General features: G+C 47.2%; 1 protein-coding gene across 1 annotated transcript; it reads right to left on the bottom strand.

Moving 5' to 3' along the window:
- Positions 1–2824: 2824 nt before the first annotated feature.
- Positions 2825–5801, bottom strand: CHST14 (carbohydrate sulfotransferase 14). The gene has a single exon (XM_061586049.1). The coding sequence runs from the start codon at positions 5264–5266 to the stop codon at positions 4148–4150; it is 1119 nt and encodes a 372-aa protein (XP_061442033.1). The 5' UTR covers positions 5267–5801; the 3' UTR covers positions 2825–4147.
- Between the last annotated feature and the right edge of the window lie 16192 nt (positions 5802–21993).

Raw genomic sequence — 21993 nt, 5'->3', positions numbered from 1 at the left:
AGCAGGATGCTAGACTAGATGGGCCTCTGGCCTGATCCAGCAAGACTCTTATGTTGTTATGAGTGATCAGTGGAAGCATTACATCAGCACTAATGAGCTGTGTCGATTGTTCTATAAAGACGGGTAATCTGTGTACGTGTCACATTACAAAGAACAGGTATAGCAGGTCCTTACCACAAGGGGTTTACAGTCTCAAATAGACATTGGGAAGAGAAATAGTGAGATTAGGGTTGCCAGGTTCTTGGCCTGAGACTGATCCTGTATCTAGGAGAAAAGAAAGTCAGCCAAGTGCAGGTGTTCTTGCAACCCTGTAATGGGAAAAACCACAAGGTGGAATTCTTCCTTCCCTCTGCACAACTCTTAAAGATACAGAAGACCTCTCAGTTGCCAGGTCCGGCCTCCAAGAGGTCTTTTGTATCTTTAAAAGTTGTGCAGGGGGAAGGGAGAATTCCACCTTGTGGTTTTTCCCATTACAGGGTTGCAAGAACACCTGCACTTGGCTGACTTTCTCTTCTCCTAAAGATACAGGCTCAGTCTCAGGCCAAGAACCTGGCAACCCTAATGACAACAACCTCATCTACCCCCCCCCAAGGTAGGTGCTTCCCCAAGGCATAGAGTGCCTGTGAGCTGGGACCTCCAGGGGCTCTAGAGATGCCCCCCATGCCTTCATTCCTGCATCTTCTCTCTCCCCACCCTGGGCCTCTAGAAAGGAAGGGGGTGGGTCTGAGGTCTCTACCTGGAGGGAGCTGGCTGGGACAAGAAGTCCTGCCTGATAGACCCCAAACAGCTGGTCTGCCCCATCCCCACCATCCACTTCAAGCCCGTGGAGAGCAAGAAGAAGAGCGGCAAGGGCAGGCAGCTGGCACCCAAGGGAGGGAGGGAGTGACCCTTTGGAGGAGCCTGTTGCCCATCTGAACTGTCTACTCTAGCCTTTGCCAACCTGGTGCCCTCCAACTGGAGGGCACCAAGTTGGCAAAGGCTGGTCCCCATCACCTGCCCTTGATGCCCTTTGAACTGAAGAGGCCATCGTCAGGCATTCTGCATGCAAAGCAGGCCCTCTGGACCTTCCTCCCTCTGCAAGAGGCCTCCACTGGACAGCCACCAATAAGAGAGAGGGGAGTCCTCCAGGGAGGGAGCCTGGCCCAGGATCGGCCCCTTCTGTGCTGCAGCTTCTGCTGTCTGGCCTGACCCTTCCTGACCCCCCTCCTCTGTCCCCAGGGATGTATTCTTGCCCTTGCTACTACTATCCGAATCCGGCTGGCACTGCCAGCCAGCCCCGTTGACCTGCAGGCCTGAGCGATGCCCGCCACTGACCCCTGGATGAAACAAGGCACTGCCTTGCTGATGAGCCTGGCTCACCAAAGACCCCCTCCACACCCCAGGCCTGGGTCCCCCTTCCCCCAAAGCAGGCTTCCCCTCTGACGTCCTCACCCTCTCCCACGACAGTTTTAGGTGAAATCTAAACAAAGCTTTTTTGTGGGCTGTCTCCTTTGTGCCTGTCCTCTGCTCGGATCTGTGACACAGGAAAATCCCCATCTGAGCTGGAGCGAGAGGGAGGGAGGGATCCCCTCTGGCCTCTCCTGGAGCAGACGAAAGCTGGGCCACTGAAGGGTGGCATGGGGCATCCATGCTGCACATTTGGTCCCCAGCCCCGTTTAGCTCAACTCCTCCATTTGCTGTGAGCCGCCACCCCTGCTTGCCTTCTGGTTTTCCTGTTGGGGCCATGTCAGCCCATGGGTGGAGGCCTTGGTCTTCAAAGGCTCGGTGCTGCAGGGGCTGAATTGATTTGAGCCTCCTCTCAGTTTGTCAGATGGATGGAGGGCTCCAAAAAACTAGTTGCTCCTGGTGCAAAGAGCCAAACGGGCTTTGGGGAGAGCGAAAAGGAAAGACACCAACCCATGTCTCTCTGGGGAGAGGAGCTAATGTCTCATCAGGCGGGTGCTCTGTGGTGCTGCCAAACACTCCAGGTGCAAGAGCTGGGGGGGACGGGCCTGTGCTGACGCAGCAGGAGCTGGGCAGCAACGGTCACGTGAGGAGGCGGTGGCCAGGAGAATAAAGGAGAGACCTAGGCAGGAGTTTGCAGGCGGGGGGGCAGGGGATCTGGGAGGGATGTAGGCTAAAGATGGGGGGGAAAGCACATACATCTGCGAGGGGGCTGCTTCTGGAAGGTGCACCTTCTCCTTCCTTGCCTGGGCCAAATCAACCCAGGTGGGTCTAGATGACCCCTGGATACCCCTCCTGTCCCAGTACCAGGCAGCAAGAAAAGGGGGAAGGTGGGCTGGAGCGTTTTGGGGGGGTTTTGCGAGGCGTGGGCTGGAAACGTTTCCCCTCCCTCTGTTGGTTTTCCAGCAGGACTCTCCAGGAGGCGCTTCTGCTGGGTGCTCTTTACTCCACCCCCCCCCCATGGATGGAACACTTGGTCTCGAAAAGGCGCAGGGTGGTGGTGGGAGTGATTGCTGGGAGTCCACCCAGCAGGTCCAAAGACAAGGCCCCGGAGCCCTTTGCTGGGGAACGAAGCTGGCACCGGGCACAGGAGGAGCGGCGGAGGGTGCTGTTGCTTATGTTTAAGTCTTTTCCTGGCAAGTGGAAAGTAGAGCCATGCAGCACCCCTGCTAGTTTAACCAGCTATACATTTAGATCACATACTGTATCTTTTTAGCACAGTGGCTAAAAATAGCTGTGGGGAAGGGGAGAAGCATAAGATAAAGGAATTGGTTTGCTTGTAACAAAAAAAGACCTTCCAGCTTTCAAAACATTACAAATGCTGGGTGTTGCCCCTTTCTCCAAACCACATAATAAAAGGAAACACACAACATCCAAGAAAAATATTACATACAAACTTTATTAAAAAGACAGACACTGAATAAACATTCATGAATCTGTATGAACTTTTTCATGTTTAATAACCATAATGCTTAAATAAAAAGCTGTGAGAATGCATGTAATCATCAGAACTTAACCTGACTTCAACAAATTCCCAACAAAATTATGTTTTCTAACTACATTGTAACTATTACCTCAGAGATAATCTTTGAGATAGGATTAGGAAAACAGTCGGTGTTAACAGCTTAACAAACAAAGCGCATATATTTTCATGGAGAAAACAGAGAAAACATGATAGCACCTAGTAAACTAGTGCACCAAAGAAGATACAAATCCCATTATCTGAAGCTACGGTATACAAAGCTCCAAATTATTTGACGAGTGTGTTTGACACGCACACATCCCTACTGTTATTGATGGGCTCTCCCATACTTTGCATTTTCCCTATGCTCAGAACTTTAAAGGCTGCAGTCCTTAAAGCTCAAATAAGCTCCAGTGCACACAGTGGGACTTACTTATGAGTAAACATGCATAGGCTTGCTCTATAAATGCTATCGCCGATAAATTGTTGAACTAGCCAAATAGGTGCTTGAGATATCATATCATCATAACCCAGTAATAAAAGCCACCACGTTATTGTCTGCATTATTTCATTCAGGGGGATTTGTGGGTAGAAATGCTTAGGATGAGGATGTTACCTTTTTATTATACAAAATAATGCAAACAATATTCGACGTAGCCCAATTCTATGTATGTTTCCTCAGAAGGAAGTCCACTGAGCTGAATGGGACTTGTTTCTAGATAAGTGAGTAGCAAAAAAAATGGAAATGGACAGCCTTCAAGTCAATCCCAAATTATGGCTACCCTATGCAAACCACAGCCTTAATATCTCTACCAATATCAATAAAAGGTCCCTGAATGCCACTGTGGTTCAATACTGGAATAAAAATATAACACTGAATCAAATTGCTGCTTTTGCATGACAAGATCTTACATGCCAGCGAGTGACACAACACAAGCATACAAATAAGGGATGCTGGGGTCCTCTTCCCAAAGCTGTTGTTGCTATTACAATTTCTTTTCAAAATGTGACTGTCCTGCAGTTGAAACTCCAATAATTCTACAAAAATGTTTTGTTCCTGAAATATACAAAAACCACAGTTAAAAGAAAAACATTGTGCTTAACTCAGCAGCACGTATACATATTGTAAAAAAAGGTAAAGCTATTTTTGATCTTTAGAGCAAGCAGCAAAGCATTTGATGTCAAAAGAGTATAAAATTAGGAAACTGCATAGAACACGGACTTCTTCACAGTGAAAAAAAATCATTGTCTGCAAAATTCACTGCTAACATTTGGAAGAGGGTAGGCAAACAAAGAAAAATCCAGAATGTACTTTGGTAGTAAGTCTTTTATAAGCCCCCTCTGAGTGTTACACAGATAATAATGCAATGTTTCAGGAGTCACTGGCTTATACCATGATTGCCTTTCTGGGAACTGTATAAGAGAGGGTGCTTGAACCCTTTCAAGAATGTAATTGGCATCCTCATTCAGTCTTTCATAGGATCCAATGAAATCATATCTCACTGCACAGGGCTGGCATAAATTGTAGATGGGCATCCAATGTTCATTCATTCTCTCTACCTCTTCATCTAAGAGGTACTGAAGAAATTCAGAGAAGGTAACATCATCTCCTGTGCTTTTCCCGGTTTTTTTCCTATATCTTTTGACTATTTCCACACCATACTTTAACTGATATTCTTTGATCTCTCCAAATTTATTCCTATAAGCAGACAAAAGTCTTTCCATTGGGTCCCGGACAAATATGAACTTGAAATAGTGCTTTAGCCGGTAACGGATCTCATCTGGCTTCATGTCGCTTAGGAACACCAAGTCCCTTTTGTGGTCCATTTTAAGCTTCACATTCACATTCTCCAGGGCACCATCCAAAACTTTAAGGATTCGTTTCCAGTTGGAGCAGGCAACTTTGGGAACATAGCAGTATAAAAAGTGATGTTTGTCACTAACCAGGATGTGTTTGAGCACTGTTCTCCTCTGTACTGGTGAGAGATCCCAGATACTGTGAGGCATGTTTTTTTGTCCGCACATGGTACGAATGGTTCTATTACGGATTTCCTGCAGCAGCTGGTAATCCATGCCCTCTGGTGCTGGTGCTGCTCTGGCACTGCCAACGTGCCTCCAGGGCAGCTCTCCATGGGAAGGATGTAGTGGTGGAGGCTTCATCTCTGCCAAAATCCCCTTCTCAATCATAAGGAGCAGACCGCTGGACGCCACAATTACGCCAAACATCAACATGGAAGGCAACAGTATGGTGCCATTGGTGCCACGTGAACGGGTCCTGGCAGAGACTGTGGCCCGTTGCGCAAAAGAGGCCCCCATCTCTTTGCCTCTTCCCACCATAGGCATCAGGGGCTTAGGAAACATGACCTGGCGGTGGGTGCAACGTTGATGCGACCTCAAGGTCCAGCAGCCACTGACGTTGCTTTTGATGGATGGGAGACGAAGGGCCGGGCTTGTAGTCCAACAGCGTCCCTATCGGCAGAGCCCTCGATTAACCAAGCGCAGCTTTACATGCGTCTTGCGAAGAGCAGCGACAGGGCCCAAAAGCTTCCACCAGGCTGCCTCCCACGCGGCGCAGGGCACAGTAGGACAATATAACGGAGAGCTCCAGACGTGTCCCTGAGCTCCTCTGTTCGCTCGGCTGAGCCTGTCGGGTAGCTGCAGAAAGGAACCGGATGCGCCGCTTTTCTCCAGCGTCTGGGAAGGGCGGTTTCTCTAGAGCGAAGGCTTCGCCGGGAGGGCTGCACCGAGGAGGAGGAACCGCCCCCTCCAGCGTCTCTTTGCAGAGTGGTCCCTGCGGCCGGCTGCGGCCGAGTGGGGCGGGCGGAGGTGATGCTTGCTGGATGCAGCCTCTCTCCCCCACCGCCACTTCAATCGGGGATTGAAGCATCTCAGGGTCCCCTTATGGCTCTTGGTCATTGTCGTCGGAGTGAATCGGCGCTTACGAGGTGGAATGACCTGCATTGTAGGCCCCGGGGGCCCTTGGCTGGGGAACGAGGCTGGCACCGGGCGCAGGAGGGGCGACGGAGGGCGAGTTTGCTGCTGCTGCTTGGCGGGGGGGGGAGCGGGAGGAAGGAGGGGCTCTCGGATGCTGCCCAGGGAACCGAATTGACACCAGCGAGCGAGGAGGGAGGGACGGAGCGCGCGTTTGCCTTGGGGAAATGGAGCTGCGCAACCGGGGAGCTGACTTCCAGGCGCGCAACCCCGAGGGTGCCGGCCCGCGAGCGCCCTCCCTCTCGCCCCTGCTGGAGGGGCGGAGAGGGGAGGACGGCCCTGGCGCCCGGGTGGCCCCGCGCCTCGGCCAAGGGGAAGGGACCGGGGGCGCCAGGCTCCGCCCCTCGGCCCGGCCCACTCTTGAGCCCTCCCACCGGCAGGGAAGGACTCCGGCTTTTCCCCTTTCCTTGGAAGCGAAGCGAGGTGGGGCCGCCCTGGGCGGGTGGGGCCGCCCTGGGCGGGTGGGGCGCGCCTTCCCCCCGCCCCATGCACAGAGGACCAGAAAGTAGATGTTTCGGGCCCTGTTATTGCCCCTGGGGCGTGCGCACGTCTTTCATAGAAGACCCCCCCTATGCAAATGGGGATCAAACTTGCCATTCCTTTTTTTAATCTTTGAAGGGGGGGGTTGCCGGCGGAATGAATTTAGGGCTTATCCAAAGGGAATGGGATAATCCACGGTTTCCATATTCGGTTTGTCATCTGATAGTCCTCACTTTGCCTTTTAGTTCGCTCTTTCCCAATTAAAAAAAACAACACTTTTTTGCACCGCACAAGCAGCCTTAAGACTTCTACATTCTTTTTGCTTTTTCGAAGCTCCGCCTCTAAAACCCCCTATCAACCAATTGGTCAGCAAAAAAATTATGTATGCTCCTCTCCCCTTTGCAAGGGAGCACAATATGGCTATAAAGGAGTTCTCCCTTGGAAGGAAAGGCTGCTGGTCAGTTTCACACCTGCCTTCCCAAGGAGAATGAAATTGACACCCTTTTCTTGTTTGCATTTGCCATATTACACTTAAACGACTGGCAGACTGGCTGCATATGTGTTCCAGTCATGACAAAGAAGCAAAGTTTCTAGATATTCTAAATGACTATTCCCTAGACCAGTTGGTCATGGAACCGACCAGAGGGACGGCAACTCTGGACTTAATCCTCAGTGGGGACCGGGACCTGGTGCGAGATGTAAGTGTTGTTGAACCGATTGGGAGCAGTGACCACAGTGCTATTAAATTAAACATACATGTAACTGGCCAATTGCCAAGAAAATCCAACACGGTCACATTTGACTTCAAAAGAGGAAACTTCACAAAAATGAGGGGATTGGTAAAAAGAAAGCTGAAAAACAAAGTCCAGAGGGTCACATCACTCGAAAATGCTTGGAAGTTGTTTAAAAACACTATATTAGAAGCTCAACTGGAGTGCATACCGCAGATCAGAAAAGGTACCGCCAGGGCCAAGAAGATGCCAGCATGGTTAATGAGCAAAGTCAAGGAAGCTCTTAGAGGCAAAAAGTCTTCCTTCAAAAAATGGAAGTCTTGTCCGAATGAAGAAAATAAAAAAGAACACAAACTCTGGCAAAAGAAATGCAAGAAGACAATAAGGGATGCTAAAAAAGAATTTGAGGAGCACATTGCTAAGAACATAAAAACCAACAACAAAAAATTCTATAAATACATTCAAAGCAGGAGACCATCTAGGGAGACGATTGGACCCTTGGATGATAAGGGAGTCAAAGGTGTACTAAAGAACGATAAGGAGATTGCAGAGAAGCTAAATGAATTCTTTGCATCTGTCTTCACAGTGGAAGATATAGGGCAGATCCCTGAACCTGAACTAACATTTGCAGGAAGGGATTCTGAGGAACTGAGACAAATAGTGGTAACGAGAGAGGAAGTTCTAAGCTTAATGGACAATATAAAAACTGACAAATCACCGGGCCCGGATGGCATCCACCCGAGAGTTCTCAAAGAACTCAAATGTGAAATTGCTGATCTGCTAACTAAAATATGTAACTTGTCCCTTGGGTCCTCCTCCGTGCCTGAGGACTGGAAAGTGGCAAATGTAACGCCAATCTTCAAAAAGGGATCCAGAGGGGATCCCGGAAATTACAGGCCAGTTAGCTTAACTTCTGTCCCTGGAAAACTGGTAGAAAGTATTATTAGAATTCTTTGAGAGTGTCAACAAGCATATAGATAGAGGTGATCCAGTGGACATAGTGTACTTAGACTTTCAAAAAGCGTTTGACAAGGTACCTCACCAAAGGGTGAGGGATAATCCACGGTTTCCATATTCGGTTTGTCATCTGATAGTCCTCACTTTGCCTTTTAGTTCGCTCTTTCCCAATTAAAAAAAACAACACTTTTTTGCACCGCACAAGCAGCCTTAAGACTTCTACATTCTTTTTGCTTTTTCGAAGCTCCGCCTCTAAAACCCCCTATCAACCAATTGGTCAGCAAAAAAATTATGTATGCTCCTCTCGCCCTTTGCAAGGGAGCACAATATGGCTATAAAGGAGTTCTCCCTTGGAAGGAAAGGCTGCTGGTCAGTTTCACACCTGCCTTCCCAAGGAGAATGAAATTGACACCCTTTTCTTGTTTGCATTTGCCATATTACACTTAAACGACTGGCAGACTGGCTGCATATGTGTTCCAGTCATGACAAAGAAGCAAAGTTTCTAGATATTCTAAATGACTATTCCCTAGACCAGTTGGTCATGGAACCGACCAGAGGGACGGCAACTCTGGACTTAATCCTCAGTGGGGACCGGGACCTGGTGCGAGATGTAAGTGTTGTTGAACCGATTGGGAGCAGTGACCACAGTGCTATTAAATTAAACATACATGTAACTGGCCAATTGCCAAGAAAATCCAACACGGTCACATTTGACTTCAAAAGAGGAAACTTCACAAAAATGAGGGGATTGGTAAAAAGAAAGCTGAAAAACAAAGTCCAGAGGGTCACATCACTCGAAAATGCTTGGAAGTTGTTTAAAAACACTATATTAGAAGCTCAACTGGAGTGCATACCGCAGATCAGAAAAGGTACCGCCAGGGCCAAGAAGATGCCAGCATGGTTAATGAGCAAAGTCAAGGAAGCTCTTAGAGGCAAAAAGTCTTCCTTCAAAAAATGGAAGTCTTGTCCGAATGAAGAAAATAAAAAAGAACACAAACTCTGGCAAAAGAAATGCAAGAAGACAATAAGGGATGCTAAAAAAGAATTTGAGGAGCACATTGCTAAGAACATAAAAACCAACAACAAAAAATTCTATAAATACATTCAAAGCAGGAGACCATCTAGGGAGACGATTGGACCCTTGGATGATAAGGGAGTCAAAGGTGTACTAAAGAACGATAAGGAGATTGCAGAGAAGCTAAATGAATTCTTTGCATCTGTCTTCACAGTGGAAGATATAGGGCAGATCCCTGAACCTGAACTAACATTTGCAGGAAGGGATTCTGAGGAACTAAGACAAATAGTGGTAACGAGAGAGGAAGTTCTAAGCTTAATGGACAATATAAAAACTGACAAATCACCGGGCCCGGATGGCATCCACCCGAGAGTTCTCAAAGAACTCAAAGGTGAAATTGCTGATCTGCTAACTAAAATATGTAACTTGTCCCTTGGGTCCTCCTCCGTGCCTGAGGACTGGAAAGTGGCAAATGTAACGCCAATCTTCAAAAAGGGATCCAGAGGGGATCCTGGAAATTACAGGCCAGTTAGCTTAACTTCTGTCCCTGGAAAACTGGTAGAAAGTATTATTAGAATTCTTTGAGAGTGTCAACAAGCATATAGATAGAGGTGATCCAGTGGACATAGTGTACTTAGACTTTCAAAAAGCGTTTGACAAGGTACCTCACCAAAGGCTTCTGAGGAAGCTTAGCAGTCATGGAATAAGAGGAGAGGTCCTTTTGTGGATAAGGAATTGGTTAAGAAGCAGAAAGCAGAGAGTAGGAATAAACGGACAGTTCTCCCAATGGAGGGCTGTAGAAAGTGGAGTCCCTCAAGGATCGGTATTGGGGCCTGTACTTTTCAACTTGTTCATTAATGACCTAGAATTAGGAGTGAGCAGTGAAGTGGCCAAGTTTGCTGATGACACTAAATTGTTCAGGGTTGTTAAAACAAAAAGGGATTGCGAAGAGCTCCAAAAAGACCTCTCCAAACTGAGTGAATGGGTGGAAAAATGGCAAATGCAATTCAATATAAACAAGTGTAAAATTATGCATATTGGAGCCAAAAATCTGAATTTCACATATACGCTCATGGGGTCTGAACTGGCGGTGACCGACCAGGAGAGAGACCTCGGGGTTGTAGTGGACAGCACGATGAAAATGTCGACCCAGTGTGCGGCAGCTGTGAAAAAGGCAAATTCCATGCTAGCGATAATTAGGAAAGGTATTGAAAATAAAACAGCCGATATCATAATGCCGTTGTATAAATCTATGGTGCGGCCGCGTTTGTTTGTTTTTTTTAATAATTTTTATTCAAATTTTTCCAAAAACAAACAAAACAAAGTCAAAAAAACATAACAATACAACAACAAAAAGTAAAAATAAAATAGTTGACTTCCGATTTGTCGCAGATCAAAGAATGATCCAAGAATGCCCTCAACGGCAGAACAGGCTGAGGATAACAATGTGTATGTTACAACAGCTGTGAAGGCAGATGAAGGCTGCAGCAGATAAAGGTCTTCCAATTGTCATGGTACCCATGCCATTGGATCAAAGCCTTTTTCTGTCAAGATTGTGCGTTGTTGTGCGCCGATCTCCCCACATAAAACAAATTCAAGCACAGGCATCTTCCAAAACAAAACATTTTGGAAGACAATCTTACTTGGTCATGAGTGATCGCCAGTGGATGAATGACCAACTGATGGCCTTATCCTCCAAGTCCCAAATTACTGAGGACTTATCAGGAGGTCCATTCTCCACAACATAGGAAATGGACCTTTAGTGTGGCGGCACCTACCCTGTTGGGCAGAAAAATGGCAAATGCAATTCAATATAAACAAGTGTAAAATTATGCATATTGGAGCAAAAAATCTTAATTTCACATATACGCTCATGGGGTCTGAACTGGCAGTGACCGACCAGGAGAGAGACCTCGGGGTTGTAGTGGACAGCACGATGAAAATGTCGACCCAGTGTGCGGCAGCTGTGAAAAAGGCAAATTCTATGCTAGCGATAATTAGGAAAGGTATTGAAAATAAAACAGCCGATATCATAATGCCGTTGTATAAATCTATGGTGCGGCCGCATTTGGAATACTGTGTACAGTTCTGGTCGCCTCATCTCAAAAAGGATATTCTAGAGTTGGAAAAGGTTCAGAAGAGGGCAACCAGAATGATCAAGGGGATGGAGCGACTCCCTTACGAGGAAAGGTTGCAGCATTTGGGGCTTTTTAGTTTAGAGAAAAGGCGGGTCAGAGGAGACATGATAGAAGTGTATAAAATTATGCATGGCATTGAGAAAGTGGATAGAGAAAAGTTCTTCTCCCTCTCTCATAATACTAGAACTCGTGGACATTCAAAGAAGCTGAATGTTGGAAGATTCAGGACAGACAAAAGGAAGTACTTCTTTACTCAGCGCATAGTTAAACTATGGAATTTGCTCCCACAAGATGCAGTAATGGCCACCAGCTTGGATGGCTTTAAAAGAAGATTAGACAAATTCATGGAGGACGGGGCTATCAATGGCTACTAGCCATGATGGCTGTGCTCTGCCACCCTAGTCAGAGGCAGCATGTTTCTGAAAACCAGTTGCCAGAAGCCTCAGGAGGGGAGAGTGTTCTTGCACTCGGGTCCTGCTTGCGGGCTTCCCCCAGGCACCTGGTTGGCCACTGTGAGAACAGGATGCTGGACTAGATGGGCCACTGGCCTGATCCAGCAGGCTCTTCTTATGTTCTTATGTTCTTATGTATGCTTTTCTGCCTTTATTGATATTTAAAGAGATACACACGCTGGCAATGCACTTATTTCTCCAAAAAAGCAAGAAACTGCCCCCCCTTCTCCCTTTCCTTCCCACAAGAATAAAATTGACAAAGCTTTAGGGAGCAGGCTTGAAACCGACTAGAAGCTCTTTTCTTGTTTGCATTTGCCATATTACACTTAAATGAATGTATGCTTTTCTGATTTGAAGCAAAAACCCCAGCAAGTAGAATGAAATTGACAAGGCTTTCGGGGGCAGGCTGAAACCGACCCCCCCCCTTCTCGCTTGCTGTGCATTGTAGATCTCACCCAGAGTGGCCGCCCAGTTTGCAGGCTGGCAAAAAATAAAATGCATCTGCGCAGTAGTTGCAGACACCCCCCAACACCCCACCATTGCGATGATTGGTTCGATTTTCCCGGGCTTATTCTCGCACATGCGCAAAAGTGCAGATATGTGATTGGCTGGAATGAGGAGAAGGGGCAAGGGGAAACGCCCAAGAACCGCCCATCATCTGTAAAGTCCGCGGTATTGCATCCTAACTCCTGAAGGCACAGCGGATGATTCCTGATTTTAAACAGCAAATCGCATTTTTGCCGGTATTGCAAGGAGTGGATTTAACCCGCGAAAATGCATAACAGCACGAGACGTCATTTGGACGACCGAAAAATAATGAACACACATAGCGGACGTGTCACACATTTTGCAGTCATCTGGATGAGACTTTATTCTCGCTAACAGCAACAGGGGCCGTCTGCACCCCAGCTTCTTAAAAAATAGAATGTACTGCCTTCAAGTCGATTCTGACTTATGGCGACCCTATGGATAGGATTTTCATGAGGCTGAGAGGCAGTGACTGGCCCAAGGTCACCCAATGAGCTTCATGGCTGTGTGGGGATTCAAACCCTGGTCTCCCAGGTTGTTGTTATGTGCCTTCAAGTCAATTTTGACTTATGGCGACCCTATGAATCAGCGACTTCCAGTAGCATCTGCTATAAACCACCCTGTTCAGATTTTGCAAGTTCAGGTCTGTGGCTTCCTTTATGGAATCAATCCATCTCTTGTTTGGCTTTCCTCTTTTTCTACTCCCATTTTTCCCAGCATTATTGTCTTTTTTAGTGAATCATGTCTTCTCATTATGTGTCCAAAGTATGATAACCTCAGTTTCATCATTTTAGCTTCTAGGGACAGTTCTGGTTTAATTTGTTCTAACACCCAATTACTTGTCTTTTTCGCAGTCCATGGTATGCGCAAAGCTCTCCTCCAGCACCACATTTCAAATGAGCTGATTTTTCTCTTATCTGCTTTTTTCACTGTCACTTTCACATCCATACATAGAGACCAGGAATACCATGGTCTGAATGATCCTGACTTTGGTGTTTACATGTGGTGTAATGTCTTTTTAAGATACTTGAATTGCTTGCTAAGCACAGGTGAGAAGTATTCAATCAGCTAAGGGCTTTGTCTAGCATTCCTTATTTAAATGTATGCTTTGAGCTTTTCATTAAACCTGTTTCCGTTATGCAAGACTGGAGTGTCTCTTTATGGAGTTTGTCAGTTTGGGCTTTGATAGCCAGCTATCACAATGCATCTTTGCATTTGAGGACCTTTTCTAGTTCTCTCATAGCTGCCCTCCCCAGTCCTAGCCTTCTTCTGATTTCTTGACTATTGTCTCCATTTTGGTTAATGACTGTGCCAAGGTATTGATAATCCTTGAAAAGTTCAATGTCCTCACTGTCAATGTTAAAGTTGCATAAATCTTCTGTTGTCATTACTTTAGTCTTTTGATGTTCAGCTGTAGTCCTCCTTTTGTGCTTTCCTCTTTGACTTTCATCAGCATTCGTTTTAAATCATTACTGGTTTCTGCTAAGAGTATGGCATCATCTGCATATCTTAAATTATTGATATTTCTCCCTCCAATTTTCACACCTCCTTCATCTTGGTCCAGTCCCGCTTTCCGTATATATAAATAGGGTGATAAAATACACCCCTGTCTCACACCCTTTCCGATGGGGAACCAGTCGGTTTCTCCATATTCTGTCCTTACAGTAGCCTCTTGTCCACCTGTGGCATCTGCGGTTCTGCAATGGAAAGAGGAGGAAAGGCCTTGAAGGAAGGTTCATGCACCTCTTGTAATTTCCTGCCCTGATTCATTTAGCCATCCTCTTGCAGAACTTCCTGCTCCCCATCTCCTGGCCATTCTTCAGATGACCCTCTCTGCTCTGCCCCCCCCACCTGCCTTCCTACCTGCTGGGCACCCAACTCCTTGCCCTCTCTTTTGCGTTTTGCACCCTCCGCCTTTTCCCTTCTCTCTCTCTCTCTCTCTCTCTCTCTCTCTCTCTCTCTCTCTCATAATGCTGGGATCCAGCGAGGCCAAAGCGTGGGGGATTGGGGAGGGCCGTAGCTCAGTGGCAGAGCCTCTGCCCTGCATGCCGAAGGTCCCAAGCTCAAACCCCATGGCATCCCCAGGCAGGGCTGAATGCCTGAAACCTTGGACAGATACAGGACATGCAACGCTGCATCGCTCCAGGATGGAATTCCGGACCACAGGATGCAGTGGGGAAGCACACTGTGTGGTTTTAAAGGGGAGTAGAGCAATTCATGAAGGATAAAGCCCTTGAGGGCTAGTAGTCAAGCTGGCTCTCTCTTACTCCAGGGTGTCTCTGAAGGAGGTGTGGGAAACCTCTGGCCCTCCAGATGTTGCAGAACTACAACTCCCATCACCCTTTCCCGTTGACCAAGCTTGCTGGGGTTGATGGGAGTTGCAGTTCAGCAACATCTGGAGGGACTAATGGTGTTTGGGGATCACGAGTGGGAGAGGGTGACTGTCAAGGTGCCCTTTGGTGGACTTTCCCCCTGAAGGATCCAGTTGGCCGCTGTGGGAACAGATGGGGCTCTTTGTGGGAGGGAACCTCAGTAGTGTCGTGGCACGTACCAAAGTGCAGGGTCCTTTCAGGAAAGCCACAGTCCTGCCCCGTCTAAGATTCGCAACAGTCTAAAATTACAAAATAATCTGGCCAGGCCTGAATGCTGCTTTCTGCTTCTCTAGCAGTGCCACCATTTGCCTGCCCTTCCTTACTGTCAAGAGATGTTGCTCGAATTACTCAGTTCAGTGTCTACAGGTTTATCTCCTGCCGCTACCAAAGTGCTGGATGATGCAGATGGGATGCTATCCTCAGGATTCTCTCTCTCTACATCTGCAATTATAGAATTCTCCCTCTCCACAACTGGTCTGGGCTTTTGGGAGTAGAAACGCATGGAGGCTTCCTTCACAGTGGAACATTCCCCTTCCATGCTGATTGGCTTGTAGGACACTGGAGTTATAGGGACTCTGATTCAGATCTGGCTCCTAAAACATTAGTGGCCTAAGACTTCATGGGACCCCTGAAAACTACACCCCTGTGAGGGATTGCTGAGCACCAGTGAACCTCTTCCTGGGCTCCCATCCTAACCATCTCCCTTCCCCAAAAACTGGACACCACCTCCTCCCTGGCAACCTCACCTGGCTTGGCTTCCGGCTTTTTTCTCCTCAAACGGGCACCTCCAGGAGGGCTTTTTGCTGGCCCCTGAAGGGCTGACCCTGCCAGGCTTGCACCGGAGAAGCCTCTGCAGCCTCCGCAGCCGCCTCAACCTAGAACAGAAGAGGGAGAGGTCAGAATGAGGCCCATAGCTGGAAAGGTTGTGGGGAGGGGGTTCTGGAGAGGCCAGGGTTCAGAGCAGGCAAGATAGAAATAGGGGCACTGGCCCATGTTTCAACTCTTTCAGGGCAGGTATCGCCGTTGTCATTTCAGGTCCATCAGAATCACTCCGTGTGTGTGCATATGTCTGTGTGCTAAATCTTCCGCTCCCCAACGATCCCAGCGAAGCCGAGATTCCTCTCCCCGCGTGCCCTGCAAGCCTCCAGGTGCGCAAGGAGAGAAGAGCCAGAGGCAGAACGTTGGGAGCAGACGGAGTGCAATGGAGAGTGATTGACAAGGAGGTGGAGAGAGTGTCTGTTGGGACAGTTGGAGAGATGGAAGAGGGAGGAAGGAGAAGAAATGAGGGGGGGCTCGGGGGAAGAGTTTGGGGGAGGAGGGGGGCTCCTGAGGAGGAAAGATTTGGCCAGGGTGTCAAAATGCTAATTTTAGCATTTTGTGTAAGAGGGTAACTAGTTCTGAATATTACTTTGTTTAAATAAACACATCTTTACTGTATTCATCTAGCCGTCCACGTGTCTTGTGGAGGGAGAGTCCTGCTGGTCTCAGGAGGGGGGGTGGCAGGTGCCGTGGTGGATTGTGGAGGGAAGCAGCAGGGAACTGGGGCAACTGGCCAAGTGACCTGCAGGAGCCAAGGCTACACAGGGAACCCACTGGCTCTTCTCCCAGGATATCAAGACAAAAACAGAAATGGTGCGAAGAAATCTTACTTACATTTTAAACATGTTGAGGCTTCTTTGTAAAACTCCTACCTAAACCTACTCTGAGATTACTACCTAAAGTAACCCAAGCCCTAATTCTACACTGAGCCCCAACCCTAACCCGGCCCCAACCCCTATATACAAAAGCAATATATACAAGTGGCAAAGAAAAAAAATAATCAGAAAGATAAACAAAACAGAAGTAGCAAAATAAAAATAGACAAAAATAATGTTATGAGCATGGGGGGTTGGAATGGATAATTCCTGTGGGTCCCCTTTCCAGCCTCTGATTTGAAATCCTGTGCCCTGGGGGCTGGCTCTGCTAGCCAGATGAATCTCCTTTGCTAATCAAATAGATTGGCCAGGTAAGATAATGGGCCCATCAGTTGCGTAGCAATGGTGAATGGGCCAGGAAGACCACTTTTGTCATTTAATCTCTACAGGAGAGCCTTCCCCCACTCCTGGGAGATAGCAGAAGTGTGCTTGCAGTTTTAGTGTGTCTAGAGAATTGCTGGGAACTGGAAGGCAGGGCAGAGAGAGACTAGCTCTCTGCACCATGGCATTTTGGGGTGCCTCCTGCAACCCAGATGGAAAAGCTGGGTATTAAGACTGCTGATACAAAGACAACGGGAGCGCCAAGAGGAACGGGAGCAAAGGCAAAGAGACCGCCAGCAGCACTGGCAACGAATGAGGGAGATATTGGGAAGTACCTCTGAAGAGGAAAAGGAGACCCCATGTGAGGAGGTGAGGGCCCTGCCTGATCAGCCGCTACAAGGGGTCGAGGGTGACCTGGGAGTCCAGCTGCAGAGCACCCAGACGGGGGTGGCTAAAGAGATCCAGAAAGTGGATGGGCAGCTGGAGGGTTTGGACTGTGAGGAGTTGCAGTCAGTAGCGGAGGAGGAAGAAGATGCTTTGATTGTCCAGGATCCTGTCAGGGGAGAAGATAGCAGAAAGCTGGAAATAAAGCCCCAAGAGTTGAAGGAGGACAGGCTGGAAAATAAAGAGGAAGAGGCCTCGGAAGAAAGAGAGGTAGAGCCTGGAGAAGAGGTGCTGCTGATAGATTTCTCTGCTCCGTGCATGCCTGCTGTTAAAGGAGTAGCGCAGGAGGAAGAAAAGGCCTTGGAGAAAGGTGAACTAGGGCCTGGAGAAGGGCAGCTGTCGATCTCTTGGCCCCACGTGTGCCAGCTGTGGAAGAGAAAGTGCAGGAGGGAAAGTTGGAGGCCACAGAAGTAAAGGGCGAAGAAGAATCAGAAAGATAAACAAAATAGAAGTAGCAAAATAAAAATAAAGAAAAATAAAATGTAAGTAAAATATAAATAAAAAAGAAAAAGATAAATAAACCAAAACCTCTTCTCGCACTCCGCCTCCTCCCTCTCTCTCCCGCTCCTCCTGACTGACCCACAGGGGACATCCCTAGTTGGTGCCTTTTAAGCCGGCAGGGAGAGAAGTCACAAAGGAGGGTGGGTCCCTGTTGCCTTGGCAACCCTCCTCCCTGGCAATGGCCCCTCCTGAGTCTTCTGGAGGCGTCTTCAGAGCTTGGAGGCCCTGCTGTCCCGCCAGCCGGCTTGCCTCAGCATCCCTCTTCGTCTCAATATCTCTGTTTCTCTAAGGAATCTGGTTGTTCTCCATTAAGCAGCTTTTCTGAAAGGAGACGGTCCCCTCAGCCTCCTTTTATATCCAGCAGGAAACTCATTGCTCCTCAGTTTAGAGGCTCATGGGGGCAGAGCATCTGCTGGGCCTGCAAAAGGTCCTGGCTCAGTCCCCAGCATCTCCAGGCAGGGCTGGGAAGGAAAGACCCTGTTTGATGTCCTGGCGGGCTGCTGCCAGTCAATGTAGACAACACTGAGCTAGATGGACTTGGCATAAGGTGTAAGGTATTGCCTGAAAAAAGGTGTGCTCACCACAGAGACCAAAGAACTCTTTAACGTCAGTTCTGTTCGCATATAGAGCTGTGTGCATTTTTAAGAGGGTGGACACTTACACGTCAACCAAAGAAAGACAGTAACGCCCCAGCTTTGTACTAAAATACGCTAATTTATACATGTAGATGTATATGTATGAATAATTTAAATGCAAATGATTAAGGTAAAGGTGTCCCTGCACTTGTAGTGCGAGTCGTTTCCGACTCTTAGGGTGATGTCTTGCGACGTTTACTAGGCAGACCGTATATATGGAGTGGGATTGCCAGTTCCTTCCCCGGCCTTTCTTTACCTCCCCAGCATATGCCAGGTACTCATTTTACAGACCACGGATGGATGGAAGGCTGAGTGGACCTCGACCCCTTTTACAGGAGATTCGACTTCCTCCTTCCATTGGAATCGAACTCCGGCCGTGAGCAGAGCTTTGGCTGCGTTACCACTGCTTAACACTCTGCACCACAGAGGATCTTTGACTTAAAACAAAGAAATAGATAGGGGTCTTGTGATTTTATAGAATATGGCTTTGTGACCTGAGGGGATGGAAAAACTGTAGGCGACTCATCCATTGAGTCCAAGGATGTGATTCTCACTGATTAGAATTTTGCAATGCAGTTCACCAATCAAACAATATTCACGAAAATGCATATGTCAGGGGAAAGTGTGCATGAAACTGAATATAGGAGAGAAAACAACATGCAAAAGTCCATTATATGATGATAAATGCCTCGCAAAAATGTGTACATGAGTCAAAACTGCCTGCAAAAATGTGTTCCTTTGGAGAAATTCGCACTAAAATGCTGGAGAATTTTCATGAGGATTTTTTTTTTTTTAAGCAAATTGTTTGAGAAATGTGGAGAACTTAATTTAATACTGGGAAAATGAGAAACTGAGATAACTGAAACTGACAGATCTTTCCATTCCGAGCCTGGAGGGCCCATTAGTCTCCAGACCTGAAGTTCCCCACTTCTGTCCTAACGGGAGAAAATACGCCACACTGGGTTTGTTGGTTTGTTTGTTTGTTAAATTTATATCCCGCCCTTCGTCCCAGAAGGAGCCCAGGGTGGCAAACAAGAAACGCTAAAAGTACTTTGAAACATCTTAAAAAGACTTTAAAACATATTAAAACAAAACATCTTTAAAAACATATTAAAACAAAACATCTTGAAAACATCTTTTTTAAAAAAACACGGTAAAAACATCTGAAAGAGCAATTCCAGCACAGTCGCAGACTGGGATAAGGTCTCTACTTAAAAGGCTTACTGGAAAAGGAAGGCCCAAGATTGTATCCAATGAGAGTCCTAGTCAGAGTAGACTCATTTAAATGTATGGACATGCCTAATTCAGGTCTATCCATTCCAATGGGTTTCCCCTTAGGGTTTAATACAACCATTATGTCTGACTCCCCGAAAACCCCATTGGGCCAGAGCACCAGCAACATTTGGCTTCTCTCGACCAATTTAGGACTTTCATATCGAGCCTCTCATAGATTTATGTTAACCATCTCGAAATTTGTGCATGCAGGTGATTTGAAGGAAAGGGAATTTTCCTAAGCATCTTCAATTAACCTGTCTGGATGCACTCCAAATGTCCTGACCCCTTCCTTAAACCAGGAGGGAGCAATCATGAATGATTGCTAATAGAGCTATCACACTTTCTATGTTTGCCTAAGTAATACAGGGCTAATGCCTGGGTAAAATTAAATTCCCAATGAAAATATTATTAAAACAGGGCCATTAATGAATTTGGACAAATTATGGAGCAGGTACAATTGGCAGCTGGCTGGAGGGATAAACACGAAGTCAGGAGGGGGGCGACTTCATGTTTCCTTTTCCACATTGTCCCCACCCCCTCCCGACCACATGTTTAATCAGGGTTTTTAAACCGTAATTAAGCATACAGTTGGGAGGAGATGGGAACATGCTATGTCTCCCCTCCCAACCAAACTAAAAAGAAGAGGATTGGACCAACTGCAGAAACACACTTGCAAAACAGGACTGAACCATCTGTGGAGGGTTCAATCCTGCTCAGTTTGGTAGCGTGTGTGTGTTCCCTCTTGCAAACAGACACACACAGCCAAAGCACACTGCAGGGCTGTTTGAAAGCCCTTTTGCAAATATCCTCACACTTAGGGTTGCCATATTGCCCAATTTGCTGGGTTTTACCTGGATTCTAGCCAGGCTACCCAATGCCCACTTAGCCCATTAGGTGGCCCGGATTCCCAGCTTTCATTTTTTTGAAGAAAGCAAGACTCTAGCCCTTATGGATCCAGAAATACAAGGCAAAATGTGGCGGCAGTTTTCTGCCCAATCATTTTGTGAGAAATCAGCCTACTCCCACCTTCCATTGTTCTTAGCCAATTAGCAACAGCAGTCCTGGGGAAATAATTTTAGCCTGTCTGCCTGCTGCATACGCAGAATCTTCCCAGTTTAGAAAACTGTGCATGCTCATTTGATCAACACATGCAACTGAGCCCTTTTCCCAGAGACTCTGGCTCACTTTCTGGTTGAGTCTGCAAGGAGAAGCGGCTTTCATCTTTATTTCCTCTGTGTCAGGGGTGTGTGTCTTAAGGCGTGAATGCAATAGGAGGATCTGCCTGGCATCACGGAGGGTGGAATAAAGGGGTTTGAATCCACCAAACGCTCCCTCCCCTGAACAAATGCAAGGTATGAAAGCAAGCCTCTCTGTAGAAAAGGCCGAGGTACTGGCGCTTGCGTTTTTCGGTCCTGCCCCCATTCTGTTAAATGATGCTTGCTCTCAAAGTTGCGTTGGAATGCAGCCTCACTCACCCTGTTGCCCGGCAGAGCCTCTGTTCAGCAAGTCAGAAAAGGCTAAAAGGTATATTTTTGATACATATCTTTCTTCAAAATGACTGGCAGGTATCACCCCACCAAAGGTCACCCTACTTCATTTCCTCCTCAGGGACGGATGGATGGGTGTATGTATGTGTATGGATATATTGTACATATATAGACACCCACGCATACACATATATACAATGGAACAATCCACCCCACATTCCCCACTCTGGAAAAAGTTATTTGCTTACTATGGGGTATTTTTTTCCTCCTGGTGCAACGTGTCTGCCACCTGGCAGTGGCTGAAATCCCTTATTCCTAATGCCAAATTAGTAGAGGCAAGCTTAGCATTTGGTGGAGAAGATTGCACTCCACACATATTTAAAAAGGTAAAGGTGTCCCCGCACTTGTCGTGCGAGTCGTTTCCGACTCTTAGGGTGACGTCTTGCGACGTTTACTAGGCAGACCGTATATATGGGGTGGGATTGCCAGTTCCTTCCCCGGCCTTTCTTTGCCCCCCAGCATATGCCAGGTACTCATTTTACAGACCACGGATGGATGGAAGGCTGAGTGGCCCTCGAGCCCTTTTACCGGAGATTCGACTTCCTCCTTCCGTTGGAATCGAACTCCGGCCGTGAGCAGAGCTTCGGCTGCGTTGCCGCCGCTTACCGCTCTGCGCCACGGAGGATCTTTCACACATATTTAGAGGATCCATTTTCTTTATTAGTCTTTCTCATATTCAAAGCCCCATTCTTGCTTTTGCAAGGACTGCGGAGAATTTCCCTTATTTCAAAACCGAAATGAAAAGCATTGGTTTGTAGCTGTCTTCTTTTACACAGCCAAATTTCAAACATGATCTATTGTGCTGTGTAAACTACTTTGGGAAAGTTTTGTTGAAAAACAGTATATAGGTGTTTTTATAGCTACTATTTGGGGCGGGACACCACAGAATGCTCCAAATACTCTGAAGTTCAGGCAAGCCTTGCTACACACCAAGATTCTGTTCTGTCTAGTGGTATACTTAAAGGTAGAATAGGCTGAAGCTGAACCCCAACAAGACCGAGGTACTG

This window comes from Rhineura floridana, chromosome 10 (assembly GCF_030035675.1).
Source record: "Rhineura floridana isolate rRhiFlo1 chromosome 10, rRhiFlo1.hap2, whole genome shotgun sequence".
In the NCBI taxonomy this organism is placed as follows: Eukaryota; Metazoa; Chordata; class Lepidosauria; order Squamata; family Rhineuridae; genus Rhineura; species Rhineura floridana.
Note: the sequence above shows the minus strand (reverse complement) of the source record. Positions and strands in the feature narration are given on the sequence as shown.

Coding starts and splice junctions, on each gene's coding strand:
- CHST14 (XM_061586049.1), bottom strand. CDS start 5,266: ATGTTTCCTAAGCCCCTGATGCCTATGGTGGGAAGAGGCAAAGAGATG.